Source organism: Ovis canadensis, chromosome 20 (assembly GCF_042477335.2).
Source record: "Ovis canadensis isolate MfBH-ARS-UI-01 breed Bighorn chromosome 20, ARS-UI_OviCan_v2, whole genome shotgun sequence".
Lineage (NCBI taxonomy): Eukaryota > Metazoa > Chordata > Mammalia > Artiodactyla > Bovidae > Ovis > Ovis canadensis.
This window is the reverse complement of record NC_091264.1, coordinates 46,622,311-46,637,324: the sequence shown is the minus strand read 5'-3', so window position 1 is coordinate 46,637,324 and position 15,014 is coordinate 46,622,311. Positions and strand designations below refer to the sequence as shown.

At 39.8% G+C, this 15,014-nt stretch overlaps 1 protein-coding gene across 3 annotated transcripts in view; it reads left to right on the top strand.

The window, feature by feature from the left end:
* The window catches only part of CARMIL1 (capping protein regulator and myosin 1 linker 1), a 306,445-nt gene that overhangs the window by 239,659 nt on the left and 51,772 nt on the right, over positions 1-15,014 (top strand). For all 3 annotated transcript variants that reach the window (XM_069563603.1, XM_069563602.1, XM_069563601.1), the window contains exons 25-27: positions 4,541-4,669; positions 5,698-5,829; positions 13,212-13,387. In XM_069563603.1, the coding sequence (XP_069419704.1) occupies positions 4,541-4,669; positions 5,698-5,829; positions 13,212-13,387 (437 nt within the window). The remainder of the gene's footprint in view (positions 1-4,540; positions 4,670-5,697; positions 5,830-13,211; positions 13,388-15,014) is intronic.

The following is a 15,014-nucleotide window of genomic DNA, read 5'->3' as shown; positions in this document are numbered from 1 at the left end:
GACTGAGAGACTGAACTGAACTGAAGCTACTTCTACCATTTGACTCGCTCGTGTGGATGACTCCTGATCTGTCTCCTCAGTCCCTGTTTTCTTTAAACAGAAATTCCCTTTTTCAGCTGTTTGTTCAGCAACCCCATCCAGATGGCCCTCTGACAGCATGGAACAGCTGATTTCCCCATTTCTCTCAGAGACCTTGTCATTCACTGAGAAGAGAATTCCTGGAGTCATCTTGGATGCCTCATTCGCTTTCTTCATTCAGAGTCACTATTCATTGCCCGTTGATCTCCAAAGTGTCTTTTATGGCTTTTCTTTCTATTTCTCCTGCCTGACCTTTTGCTAAGGCTTTTTATTAACTCCTTCCTGTGTCTTTTACAAGCACTGCAAGAACTAGTTAATCCATCTTCCATGTCTCCCTGTGCTTTTTTTGTTTGCTATTGTTGTTTTTTGGGTATCTTTGTGCATTTTACAGCCCATTTTCTTTGTATCAGGGAAGCTAAGACATTGTGAGTGTTAAGGGATTTTTAGATATGCACAGTTGTGGGAGGAGCTGGAGGGATAGATGCTCTATGGTTTGCATGCAGTGGTTGAACTCTGTAGCCTGACCCTGAGTCTTACACTATCTTGTCTTAGCTTAACATTCCAATCTGATCTCCTGCAATAAAATGCCTGTTTCTAATCGGGAAATAGGAATCCCAAGTGTCTGAATGTACCATTGCTTATGTTCATTCTTTTACTTAAAATGCCCTTTTCTTTTCTCAGTTTGTAGAACTGTTTCAGGACCCAGTCTAAAAGCTACCTTCAGCCCCAATTAGTTGTAATCTCTCCCTTGACTGAAATCCATTAGTACTTCTCATCCCCCATTTATTCATTGAATAAACACTTATAAGGGTTTGTGATGTGGCAGGCACTATTACAGGAGATGGAGCTTTGACAGTGAACAAAATGTGTCTGTGTAGAGATTACATATGCAAACTTTATATCTTGTTATGGTTAATTGTGAACATTTCTTTCCACTTCCAGGTTTTTATGTTGTTTGATGGCAAAGGCTATATCTTATTTAGGACTGTATCTCATTCAGTGCTAGATGTTGAGTTTATTTCTCTTGAATCAAATAAAGAAATAGACATGGAGGAAGATAAAATTTTCCACTGAATAAGCTATTTGCTTCCCTGGTAGCCCAGATGGTAAAGAGTCTGCCTGCAATGCAGGAGACCCAGGTTTGATCCCTGGGTCAGGAAGATCCCTGGAGGAGGAAGTGACAACGCACTCCAGTATTCTTGCCTGGAAAACCACATGGATGGAGGAGCCTGGCAGGCAAAACCCTATGGTGTCACAAAGAGTCAGACACAACTGAGACACTAACACTCACATAGTAAGCTGTTTGCTGGAACTGAGGACAGTTGTGTGACAAATTGCAAGCAACTAAAGATGGCATTTTATGGCTAATGGTTCTAAGTTCTGCACTTGGGTTCTATAGCTCACTATATTTGAAAAAGCCTAAGTGGTCACCATCAAGTAAGATATACTGTATGATTTAGTTGCCAAAGAAGCCAGTTTTGATTTCCACCACATTAATGAAAGCATAATTTGTACAGTAAGAATTTTATCTAAGAAGTCGATTTTATTTACCCTCATGTTGTGTGAGGGTTTTAGATAGAAAATTCAGAGGGGTGCATAGGGGAAGGTGTGAGTCAGGGATCACACAGTGGTGTCACTTTGGAATGGTAAAAGAAACTGGGACCATTAAGCCTGAAGAAAAAAGATTAGAGAGGAAAAAGAGAGCTGTGTTCAAACATGAGCAAGATTGTCAGATGGAAGAGAGCTTGTAACTGTTCAGAGTGTTCTCAAGGGGGAAGATATGTGACCTATAGAAGGACATGGGAAGACAGATGAAGACTTAAGGAAGACCTAGTCCAAGAATGATTGAGTACATTTCCTTGGAAGGAAGTGAGCTTCTTAAATTATGGCAGTTAGCAACTTTCCTGGGTTGCTTTAGAAAAATGGAACACTTTACTAGGATGAAGTAGAGAGTTTAAAATGAAGAGCTCGAGTGCCATCAGCTACCTTGAAGTCTTTGATGGGATAGCCCAAGAGATGACAGTATTTCAGACTGCAGTCTCCTTTATTTTTCTACATTTGTGTACCATTGGGACTTGAATATGACCTGAGAATCTGAATCCTTTGTTCCCCGTTTTCAAAATTTTCATTTATGCTCTGTGTCATCTTAAATAGTTTAACTTTTCTGGGCTTGGTTCTTAGTTGTAAAGTGTCTGAATGTGATCTGTTGGGCTTTGCCAAACTTTAGCAAGTATGTGTTCAGAAGAATCTTGGGGACTTGCAAGATTTTATGTCTTCTTTGAGTCAAAGAATGAAATGTTTGTTCTGGATGTGATTTTGAAAGTTCCACTTAAAGACCATTTTGCTGAGTTCATTTAAACCCTCTCTCCTTAGTGAGTGCTTATTGGCACACGTGTCAGGAGTCTCTTTGGTCTCTCATGATTGTTAAAGATGATTAGTTTTATTATAGTGCCACGTCGACATACCTCTCAGTCTTTTGTGGCCTCAGGTATGTGTCAGTTCCCTTCTTTGTGTATCAGAACCCAAAATGTGGTTCATTTTGTCTCTCGAAATTAGGTATTCCTTCTTAGTGAAATATGAATTATTGATGACCCTTTTTGCTTCAGGAAGCACAGATCAATACAGTAGTTGGAAGAGTTGGAATTTATATCAATTAAGAAGGTTTTTGAAAGCATACATTCAATTCTCTACAGGGCAAAGTAAATGCATAAAGTTAAAATGTGAACCCTGCCTACAAGCTTAGATTTTGGCCAGGGAAGATAATTATTCCATGACATACATTATTCATGTCACTTCTTTTTCCTATCGGAGTTCCAGATAGTTCACTTTTGTAGCCTTAACACATTTTACAGTCATAGGAGCTGTTCTTCATACATTAGCATTAGTATTACTGACCCTTTGTCAAGAAAGTAGGTGCTTTGAGTGGTGGTATTTTACAGGAGTGTCTTCATTATATGCTAGAAAAGAAGATGGGGTAGATGTTATGAACCTGGTTTTGTAAAGGAGAGCTGGTGATGCTCTGGGAAGTAGACACGAGCTCTGTCATCAGACCATCAGCCTGCTGAGCAGTGTCGTAAATTTTCTATTATTGTGGAATTTGTGGGGGATGGAGGGTTGATTTTGGCTTCCTATGGTTGTTATTTCAAATAATTCAAAATAAATAGAAAAGTGTGAAGTTAAATAAAAAAGAATATTATTGGATTGTCACCTCTGCCAAATCTGCCCTCCTTGATACGATAGGGTCTCTGGTGGATAGATATAACCTAAATTTTTTTTTTTACTTAGTTATCTTTGGCTGGCTGGACCTTCACTTGCTGCGTGGGCTTTCCTCTAGTTGTGGTGGCTACTCTCTAGTTGCAGGGCATCGGCTTCTCATTGCAGGGGCTTCTCTGTTTGTGGAGCATAGACTCTAGCGACACAGGCCTCAGTAGTTGCAGCTCCCAGGCTCTAGAGCACAGCTCAATAGTTGTGGCAGGCTTAGTTGCTCTGTGGCATATGGGATTTTCCCGGATCATGGATCGAACCCCTGTCCTGCATTGGCAGGTGGATTCTTTACCACTGAGCCACCAGGGAAGCCCCCCAGCCCGCCATTTTCTTTTCTTTTTTTAAGAATAGACAACCTGCAGCTTTGATCAAAATACTGGAGAAACTTTTAAAACCACACCGTAGTTGTCTTTTTCTTCAGACGTCTTAGCTTTGTTCATGTTTGTCTCTATGCATACAGATATAGAGCATAATCTTACCCTTCTGTACTAGTTTTTTTCCACAGTACTTAGCTGCCACTTCTCTTTGGGTTTTATGGTTAAATCCATGAAAACAACTGAAAGTGATTCAGATGTAATTAACCTGGGAGAAGGAACCTTAAAGTCATAGAAACTAGATGTTATTAACTTTATTATTGCCTTTGTTAATATAATCAAACTTCAGCTTATGCTTTTATGGTGGAAAATCATATGATATAATTGAACTAATTTAAAAAATTAAATTTCCAGGGATGTTCTGATTTCTATAACATTGGCCAGTTGGCCACTGGCTGTGGGCATCATTTTATCATCATCTCAATTGTCTCAGAATTGTATATCTCCTTTTTCTGTTTTTTCAATGCTGAACACCACGTCTGACTTGTAGCGGGTACTCAATAAGAATTAATAAAAGAGAGTTACTATCAAGCAAAAAGTCACTGAGTAGCTATGAGATTCTGAATCATCAAGAAATATTCAGTTTTGTTTTACATACTGCATTTCCTAAGGCAGGAAAGGGGACCACAACACCATAGACATTTACCCAGAGTTAATGTTGCCAGAGGTTTCTTGTAGAAACAGACAAATTAATAATTGCTATAAGCTGCCTTCTCAAAGGTTCCAGTTAGGAGATGTTTCCATCTTCATTCTGTGTTTCCTTCTGTCTGAACATCGGCTGTGCTGACTTGGGTGCTTGCTGTCCTTTTTATGGTGTGGAGCAGATGATTGACAGGATGTGTGTGAAAGTACAAGATCATCTCAACTCCTTGCGAAGCTGTGAGGGAGATGCCGTCCAGGAAGATTTAAAATCAGCAGAAAGACTCATGCAGGATGCCAAGAACTCTAAAACGGTGAGTTTCACTTCTGGCTACATGAGAGTCTTCTGTAATGAAAAAGACTTTTAAACTTCAGTTTTAGAAGCTACTTCTAACTTGCTTTACCTTTCTACTCAGTTTTAAGGTTACTAACAAGTGGCAAAGTGAGCTGAGTTAATCTTCGCCTCCTTTCTGTACCCCCATGCTACTACTACTACTGCTAAGTCGCGTCAGTCGTGTCCGACTCTGTGCGCCCCCATAGACGGCAGCCCACCAGGCTCCCCTGTCCCTGGGATTCTCCAGGCAAGAACACTGGAGTGGGTTGCCATTTCCTTCTCCAACCCCTATGCTAGTTACTAATAATCAAAATACATTCGTCCCTCGGAATCTGCGGGGGATTGCTGCCAGGACCTCTTGCAGATACCAAAATCTGTGGATGCTCAAGTCCTTTATATGTAAAATGGCATAGCCCAGATGGGCCTCTGTATCCAAGGGTTTTATAGCCTCTGATACAGACGGCCGGCTGTATAGAATTTACAGCAGGGGGCGCTGTGACTCACAAATGGTGTAATCAAGTCCTGGGTAACCTCAGGAAGGTGGCAGGAGTTTCAATGAGTAACAACTCCTTGGCAGTATACTGCCAAGCTGATAGCATGAAATTCCCTTCTGTCACTTGTAGAAGGAAGCTTCTCTCAACTTAGAATTTTTTCCCCAACTGTGACTTCATAGAGAAAGGACTAACTGGGAATCAGAAAGCCTGGGATCTGGTCCAGGCTCTTCTATTTGAACCACACAATCATTGAATTTTATGAGTAGGAAGAAAACTGTGGATTAGTCCGATGCTCTCGCACCCCACATGAAGACATTAAGGCACAAACAGGTAGGGAAGTATTCCTTTGCTCTCAAAGCTGGACCTGTTCTGATCTGTGTAGAGAGTCTTACAACAAGACTATCTTAGATTATCCCTTGTATTTCTTCACCCTTTTTACTAACTCTGCAATGACTTTGGTGCTTATTTAAATCATTATTTAATTATGGAGAGGTTACTTTTATTTTTCTTACAGCTGTTACCAAATTTATACCATGTTGGTGGTGTATCTTGGGCGGGAGCCAGTGGTCTGTTATCCAGTCCAATTCAGGAGACCCTGGAATCGATGGCCGGAGAAGTTACAAGAGTTGTTGATGAACAACTCAAGGTTTGTGATTTCTGTTATTTTGCAAAGTGACATTGTTATGCCTTAAGTGTGCATGATAGCATTTTGTACCGTGCTACCCTGTATTTTATAGATGTATGTGTAGTAAAGTTGAATACTGTGTCTTTTCCAGCTCCATTTATAATTTTCGGAATAACTTTTTTGCATATAAGATCAAGTAAAACCTGTCACATTCAATTTTGTTTTTGATGGTAAATCTCTAACTGTATTTCACATATGCCAGTTTGCCACTGATAGAAGAATGATTGATTTCTGCTTAGAAAGAGAAGTCTGATTCGTGAAAAAATATCTTCTTGTTGTTACGTTTGATTTAGAGACTGGGAGAGATGACAGGTGCTCTGCTTATAGCACCAAATTGCTGCTTGTATGGAAAGGTTACCACTAGGTAACTAGATAATAGTCTTTGTAAAGAGCTGCTTGAAAGATTAGGAAAGGGATTTAGAAGGAATAACAAGGCACCGGAAGTAGCAGAGACTGGTCTAGAGGCTCAGAGACTGAAAAAACAGCCGCTGAAATGTAAGTGGAGAGAGTAATGTAAGGCCAGTTTTTTCTTAAGGGAACTTCAAGAAACAGCTAGAGCAGCAACATTTCATTTTCAAAAAGTTTCATCATTTCCAACCTGCCTGTTCAAGGATACCATAAAAAGACCTTGTCTAAATTTCTGTGTTTATTTGGTCCATTTTCTTCTGAGAACACAATTGCTATAACTCGTATTTGATATGCAACTTAATCATAACTTTGCAACATGCTAATTACTCCGTTTATAAATTAAATTAGCACAGGCGAGAATGTTGTGGATTACTTAGGCATTTAAGTCCCTGTCTTTCTGTGTGCATAATGCAGAGAGACTCTTGAGTGTTATTTTTCTTTGATGGTGGTTATTGTGAATACATTCTGAGCAAAGACAAAGGGGTAGAAAAACAACTGGTTGGATGGTACAGAGTTCTAGTAGGTCAGTTGTTACTTAATAGCACTCGTTTTATCCTCCATGAAGGATCAGATATGTTAAAAGGATACTTTCTTACACATTTAAAATAAAGTCATCTGTGTTGCTTAGTTACTTCTGACTGTAAAAAATGAACTACTCATTGTGAAACATTTAAAGAATAAAAATCACTTGAAATCCCAGAGATAGCATCATTCTTAATATTTTGGTGACTTTCCAAACATTCTCTGTCTATACACAGTTTTACATATATGTGATCATGCTATACCTACTTTATTAATATTTGGTACAATATCAGGAAGACACTTCCAGATCGGTGAGTACTCACCATTTTAGCGGCTGTGTGGTGTCTCATTGCAGAGACGTATCAGTGCCCTGGGAAAGCGGCAAACCTCCTCTGTGTCTTTCCCTTCATGCAGAACCCCTCACATTTGACACCTCTGGTCACCAGATGTGTGGGTGTTTTCCCCAACCCAGCCAGGTGTCCTACTGTTTAACTCCATTCAGACACTATCTGCCTAGAGATCCCACTGGTTAAGGGCTCAGACCCTCAAGACTGCCCCCGCCCCACTTCAGATGCCAACTGGGAGTCCAGGTTGTCACTGAACTCCTGACCAATCGGCGATAAATCAAGGTCCTTGTAACCTCACCTCCAGGTCCATTAACTTGCTAGAGTGGCTCCCAGAACTCAGGGACACACCTATTTATGTTTACCAGTTTATTAAAGGATATGATAGAAGATATAGATGAACAGCCAGATGGAAGAAATGCTCAGGGTTAGGTATGTAGGAAGGGACTTGGGGCTTTCGTGCTGTCTTGGGGCGCACCACTGTTCACCAACACAGAAGCTCTGAACCCATACTCTTAGGGAAGTTTCATCATGCAGGCATGGTCTGTCATTAACTCTTTTTAGCCCTACTCAGAAGGGAGGGTGGGACTGAAAATTCCAAGCTTCTAATCATAACTTGGTCTTTCCAGTAACCAGTCCTCATCCAGGAGCTACCCAGAGTTACCCCAATAGAACAAAAGACATCCCATCACCCGGGGAATTCCAGTGGTGTCAGGAGCCAGGATCAGAGTGCCAATATTAGAACAAAATATTGTTAGTGTTCTTATACTAGTGTTATAGTTCTTATCCCCTAGTATTCTTATCACTTAGGAAATTACTAGAGTTTCAGGAGCTCTGTGCCAGGAACTGGGGGTAGAGACTAATATATGTTTTCTATTATCTCACAGCCAACATAATTTATTTTCTAATTTCTAATTAATCCTATTAGAATAGATTCGTATAGTTGATCCATTCCTAGGTCAAATGGTACACATGTTTTATACAATTGTGTATATTCACAAACTGTTCTCCACTAGTGTACCCAACTGCTTGTTTTGTCACACGTCACCACTACTAAGTGTGTTAACCTTTTAATATTTGTAATGGGGTAAAAAATATCATTTTGTCTTTTGGATTTCTTTAATAACCAGTAATACAGAAAATAATTTTATTATCCATTTGTATTTCTTGTTTTGTAAATTACATATTTGTATCTATTGCCTAATTTTTTCCTTTAAAGTACTGGTAAGAACTCCTTATATGCTAAGAATGGGCTGGCGTTTCAATCAGCATGAATCTCAGCAACTGAAAGTTTCCCATCAAATGGCTTCTAAGGGGCACTAGTTTCAATTGGTCTAAGCCACGAGTTATCCCTTGAAACCTGGGCACATTTCCTTCCCAGTGCACTGAATGGTTGAAATTGACTTGCCAGTCATTCTTGGGAGGGAGTAGAAGGCAGAGGTCTAAACTAAAAGGCATTTGAATTTTTAAAAGCCTGAAATAATAACATTTTTAAGACTCAAAATATTTTTCTGTGAATAGACATTCCCCACATTTCTTGAGGCTGACCTTTCTGACCCCTTGTCATTGTCTCCAGTGTTTCCGCTCATCACAGCTTCCTTATTTGAATGTGTCATTGCCGCCTTTTCTCATTCTCAACTATCCCTGAGGTCCCAGGCTCCCAAATGCCCTGCTTTTTCTATTCCCCACTCCCTTGTTTTCTTTAGTTTCAGTCATTTTGAGTTGCAAGTTCCCTTCCCTTCAGGGACTTCTGGCATAAATGGAAGCAAATCCTCATCACAGCATCTTAATTAAATGTTACTCATTAATTTCCTTTCCACTGAGTTCACATTCAATTTTTGATACTTTCAACAGACTGTAGGCAGTGGTTTCTTTTTTTTCCTTTCAGTTTACCTGACAAGTGAACATCATTTTACAAATAAATAATCCCCATTTGTCTATTGATAAAGCTTTCTAGCACCTTGATTTTCTTAAAACTATGTAGGGAAAATGCATTTTTACTACAATCAATATTCAGTTTCTTAAACAACTATATTCTTATTTCACTAGTAGTACAATATTTTATTTGGTTAAAAAAAAATCCTTCCTCTGTTTCTGAAATTGAGTAAAATGTTATACTAGCAAAAGCTAAAGTGAATGGATTATTTTGTAAAAGTATGTTTTTACTGTAGTGAATTAAAAAAAAAATGGGACTAGCAGGTTTGTGACCTGGGTTTGCTACTAGCTGTTTGTTCCAAGCTCGTTGGCACTGAGCTTCCTTGTGCAAGACTGTTTTGGTGTCAACATAATTAGGGAGATTTTATCCTTAATATTCGCTCATCCTGTGTCTTGCCATTCCCTTCTCCAGGGGATCTTCCCAACCCAGGGATCCAACCCGGGTCTCCCACACTGCAGCAGATTCTTTACCTTCTGAGCCAGCAGGGAAGCCCTGTATTGTGGCCAGTGGTACACATTTTGAATTCTGAATGAGAATAATTTCAAATAGCTCTTTGAGCCATCTTTTAGGAAAGAATATTAGTTCAGAAAAGCCAAAGAAAGGACCGGAAGAGCCAACTTTCTTAGCAAACTTCCTGGAGGAGAAAAAAGGCAGGAAGTGGGGAGAAAGTCCTTCTTTGAAAAGAGGTGATATTTTCTCTGAACTGGTCTCTTTTAGGTATTTTTAAATGACAGCTCTCCTCCTGCCCCCCCCCACCCCTTGTTTTTGATCCTAACATTTATTCCTAGAGTAATCCTAGGTGAATAAATAGGATCTGAATGTTTTAACATAAGGAAACTTATTTTTCCCTTCTGGACTTAACTTTCAGAATGCTTGTTTTGGCCTTGAAAATTCTTCATTTCCCCCAGGGTTTCAACTGTGAAATACTTCCCTGGTAAATATCAGGTTTACTGAGGAAATGAGGCCTGAGGGGCGTAGGTTGTACTTTGGCAAGTACTAACTCAGTTTGCTGGGAGAGGTCTCTGAGTTTTCTTCTTTTCCTACAGTTTATATTTTTCCAATGCAAAAGAAAGAGATTCTAGAGCACTTTAGTGTGGAAGTTGTATTTGCTTGTAATGAATGACAGCTAGTCCTTTGCTCATTGCAAGAATATCTGAGTGTAACTGCCATGTAAAGGATATTAACCCAGTTTATTTTACAGACATTCTAGAGGGTTTCTAAGTACCATTAATTGTTTTCACAGTTAAGAAATTTAGACCCTCATCTCGGGACGATACCGGCAAAATAAAATCTTGTGGTTGCATTTCAAATACAGGGTCTGCTCATTGAAGTTGTCTGAAGGGAGTACACATTGACTAACAAAATAGAGAATATGTAAGAAAAGTTAAGAAATGTGGAGAAAGTGAGAAAATTTAACATAAGCCTGCATTAGATTTCCACGAGGAAAGAAAAGATAAAGCCATGGGTATTGAAGAATATAGTTTGGTGTGCAGAGGGCCACAAGACTTGAAAGGAGGTGCTGTTTAAGCACCTAAGCTGGGGGTTGGACACAAAGAAGTGGTCAGTGGCTGCATTACAAGTTTGTCCTGTGATCCTCCCCTCTTGCCTCTTCTTAAAGCTTTCTATTTGCTTATTTGGCAGTGTTGAGTCTCAATTGCAGCACACGAGATCTTTGAGTCAGGCCGGATCTTGCATTGCGGTGCACAGACTTTCTAGCTGCGACACTCGGGTTCGCTTGTTGCAGCCTGTGGGCTCCAGAGCACGTGGGCTTTAGTAGCTGCAGCTCCTGGCTCTCTAGTTGTGGCACCTGTGCTTAGTCGCTCTGTGGCATGTGGTATCTTAGTTCCCTGACCAGGGATTGAACCCAGGTCTCCTGCAGTGCAAGGCAGATACTTAATCACTGAGCTACTAGGGAAGTCCCTCTTTCTCCCCTTTCTACTAGCTTGTCACCAGAAAGTCCACCATGCCTGCCTTTAGGTACCATTGACTCAAAGGAGCAGAGGATGAAAATTGTAGGTAACAGAGAGGAAGGGACACTCCTGTGGGTGGTGGGCAGGGCATTGGGAAAGGGTGGTTGGAGTAGGACACAAAAGGCTTGAGTCCCCACATCACTTGTTCCTTGAGCAAGTCTCCTCCGAACCCTGATTTTCTTGTCTATAAACTGAGTTTGCTAAAATCTGCCCTCCCCGCACACAGGATTATGATGTGAATCAAAGGAAATTATGGTTGAAATTACTCTGGAGAGCACAAAGTGGTGCATTATATTGCTGGCCAATGTGGGACTAGAGCTGGTGGTAGGAAACTAACTGCAAAATATCTGTCGAACTGGACGCCCAGGACCAGATGAAATTCCTCTCTGTAGGGTCAAAGTTATGTGACGGTTGATTTGTAGGGCAGAAAGAGACCTTGGAAATAATTTTGTAGGTGAGAAAGCAGAGATCAACCAAGATTATTCACTTAATGCTACTCCCTCAATATTCCATAGAAATTTCATGTCAAGATCTACATTGGAAGCTAGGCTTCTTCTCTGGAGTTCATTCCAACTGAATAGCGTCATTATGCAGGGGGACCTTTCAGAGAGTCATGGTTGTGTTAATGAACATGATAGAAGGCAAACAGCATATTGATACCAGTGGTGGTTCTTATCAGGAGTGTGGGATTCCATCTGGAACAGAATGTATTAATTTTAATGCCAGTGATGAAAATGATTTGTCTTAAACTGACTCATTTGGCATCACTTGTAGCTGTCTTGGAATAATGTACTAAGTCACTGATTAGTCAGAGTTCCAACAGGGACAGAGCACTGTCAGCATACAAGTGGCTTTTGGAAATTTCTCAAGTGGCTGCCACCCACCTCTCTTCTCCTGCTTTTCATGATGTCTCTACAAACATCCTGCTGTTCTCCTGCTCATCGTATGGTGTCATGAGAGATGTTACTGTTGGGATTGTGCTCTGCACGTGAATATATGTGCAGAGAGACTCGGCTTTCCAATAATGATGCTCCATTAGTCCCATTCATGCTGGAATAGTAATGGGATCAAGCTTAACTTTCAAAACCAAGATCTCATCATGAAGATTAGCATCTCTGAAAACAGATTAATAGCATTATCTGTGATACACTGAACTTCTCTTGTATGCTAGACATATCGATCCCTTTACATATGTAATATCATTTAATCCTCAAAAATCCTATGAGACGAGAACTTTTTTCTTTGCCATTTTATAGTTGAGTAGAGTAAAACTGAGAAATCAGTAACTTGGTCCAGTGTCCCTCAGCTAGGATTCAAATTTAGGACTGATGCTAACTCGTGTGCCCTTTCCATACTCACCAGCCATTTTATCCATCTCAAGCAAATTGTTTCATTTCCCTTAGCTCACATTCTTCAGCTATAAAATGGTGATCACATGAATAGCTTCTCTATGCATCTTCACAGGTGTTAGAAGGATAAAATGTGCAGAAACATTTTAAAAACTCTGAAATAGTATTTAAGTAGGTTTTTAAGTGTAATAATTACTAATGTTTATAAAGTGTTCATGAATATTTTTGTTTATTATTTATTCATTTTTTGATCTTGCAGCAATTATAATTTTACCTAACACTGAAGCTTTTCTTTTAAAAGAGGAAAACTAGCAGTATTTAGAGTGGTTTACTACTACTGCTCTTTTGATAGAGCTATTAAATGATTCACCCTGATTTGAGGTTTCTGTGATTTGTGAAATTGCAGAGGAGTTCAAACTTGATATATTTTCCAGGGGCATCTGTAACTTTGTTTGCTAATACCCAGGAGGACAGTCTGGTGTGGGCTGAATTGGTGTGTATGTGTCTTTCTAAATCTTAATTGTGAATGCCTCTGCGTTAAGTAAAGCTAGCACACTATCACATTTCAGATGCCAGAAGCCTGGGCGGATCTGCCAAGTGTCTGATTTAAAGTGATTGCCTGAGATCAATGATCACCCAGCAGTCACAAGTCACCCTGGGATAGCTCCGAATCCCCAGTCTCACCCTGGGACTCTCTTGTGTCCCTGCCCTCCGAGAGCTCAGTGTCATATATATAGCCACCTTTCAGTTTTACGGCGGGCGCCTCCGGGTCTGTGTCCTCATCTCTCTCTCTCTGCTTTATGCTGCATTGCAGGCGTTGCTTGAGTCCATGGTTGACGCTGCCGAGAATCTTTGCCCCAATGTGATGAGAAAAGCCCACATTCGACAAGACTTGATTCATGCCAGCACTGAAAAGATTTCCATCCCACGTACCTTTGTTAAAAATGTCCTGTTGGAGCAGTCTGGAATTGATATCCTTAACAAAATTAGGTAGGTTTATAATGTTCATAAACCGAGGCGCTGCAGTGTCTGTGAATGCCATTGAGGCAGCTGTGAAGGGTGTCATTGTTGGCTTTATTCATACAGAATGTATGTAGGCGTGTCTAAGAGGCAGTGACTGTATATAGAGATAGCCATGCATAAATGTGAGGTTTTATACATTTCCAAAATTAGGTGACTGCAGCTATGCCTGCCTTACTGAGGAATATAAAGTTACCTACCCTTTTTTAAGAGTTTTATTTTTTTAAGAGAGGGGTGCATGTTTGTAAGCCTTTTATTTATTTTTTTTCTGCTTCTGAAGCTTATCTTTCACCTTAATAAATCTAACTTTTGAAGACAGAGATCAGTTTGCTTTCTGCCACCATAATATTATAAATCATGCACAGCCCATAAATAAGCAAAGAGCCCCACTATGACGTCACCATGTTTTCTTTTGGTGGGTCTGTGATACTACGCATGTGCTAATGGTGCTCTGGAGTGTTTACATAGATTCCTGGTTGATAAAATTTGAAAAACATGCCGGGGTATAAACATTTAGAAGGTGTGATCGCCAGCAAAGTTTCCTGGATTTTTACATAAGAACTGTGAGATGACCACCAGTATTACATTATATAGCTCAGGTAATTCTCATTATATTTTCTAGTTGGAAAATCAGAATGTGAATGCATTCAAAAGCATTTAAATTTCCCATTTTAATCACATCCAAATCTTGATTTGAATAATTAGATATAGCAAAAATAACAGCTTCTACGTGGAGAGTTGAGTGGTGGTATTATGTAATATAGCTCGATGACAGCTGGCAGGAAAAATGAGAGGTAAAAACAGAATATGCAAAAAAAAAAAAAAGTCATCACAAAGTAGATGTTGAAGGCTGCTAACCTTAAAGCTAGACTATAGACTTTTGAGGGTTTTGGAATTCTGCAGTAACTAGACAGTCTCAGGGCTAAGATGCAGCTGTAGGGGGTGTGTGTGTGTCTTTTAAACAAAGACCCTAATGCCTATTCAACTGAATTGTAAGACAGTTGGAATGACTTGAGAAATTAAGGCTTTCAGAGGGTTTATAGACTCCATTGATTAGTGATTTTATGAACTCTAGCCCAAGTATGCTTACGTATTTCTGTAACCTCTAGTTTCAGAGTTTTTATTGGAGCTCTTTAAATGTTGAGAATAAAAAGCTGTTGACCACCATTTTTTCATAATAGTGGATTGAACTACCAATAGATCATATTCAGCATTTCCTGGACTCCCAGATTCTGTCAAATATGCTCATTTCCCTTGAAAAATGGGCAAATTCTAAAAGTTGAATAGCAGTACAGAGCTCCTCACTTCAGTGGATCAGTTGTATGTCCACCAAGTCCTTGCTTGGCTTTTTATACTGCTTCATGCTGAGTAGTGATAGGAGAAAATGTGCGCATGCAGACTAAGTTGCATTATTTCCTTTGAAACATTTTACAAACTGGAAATTCAGTCAAGAAAGAAGTAGAGCACCCAGCAGCAAAACAATAGAACGGTCCTGAAGCATTAAAAAATAATTGCTTTTTAAAAAAAAATTTATTTTAGGGGGTGGTGGGAGGGAGGGTCAAGAGGGAGGAGATATGTGCATGATTATGGCTGATTC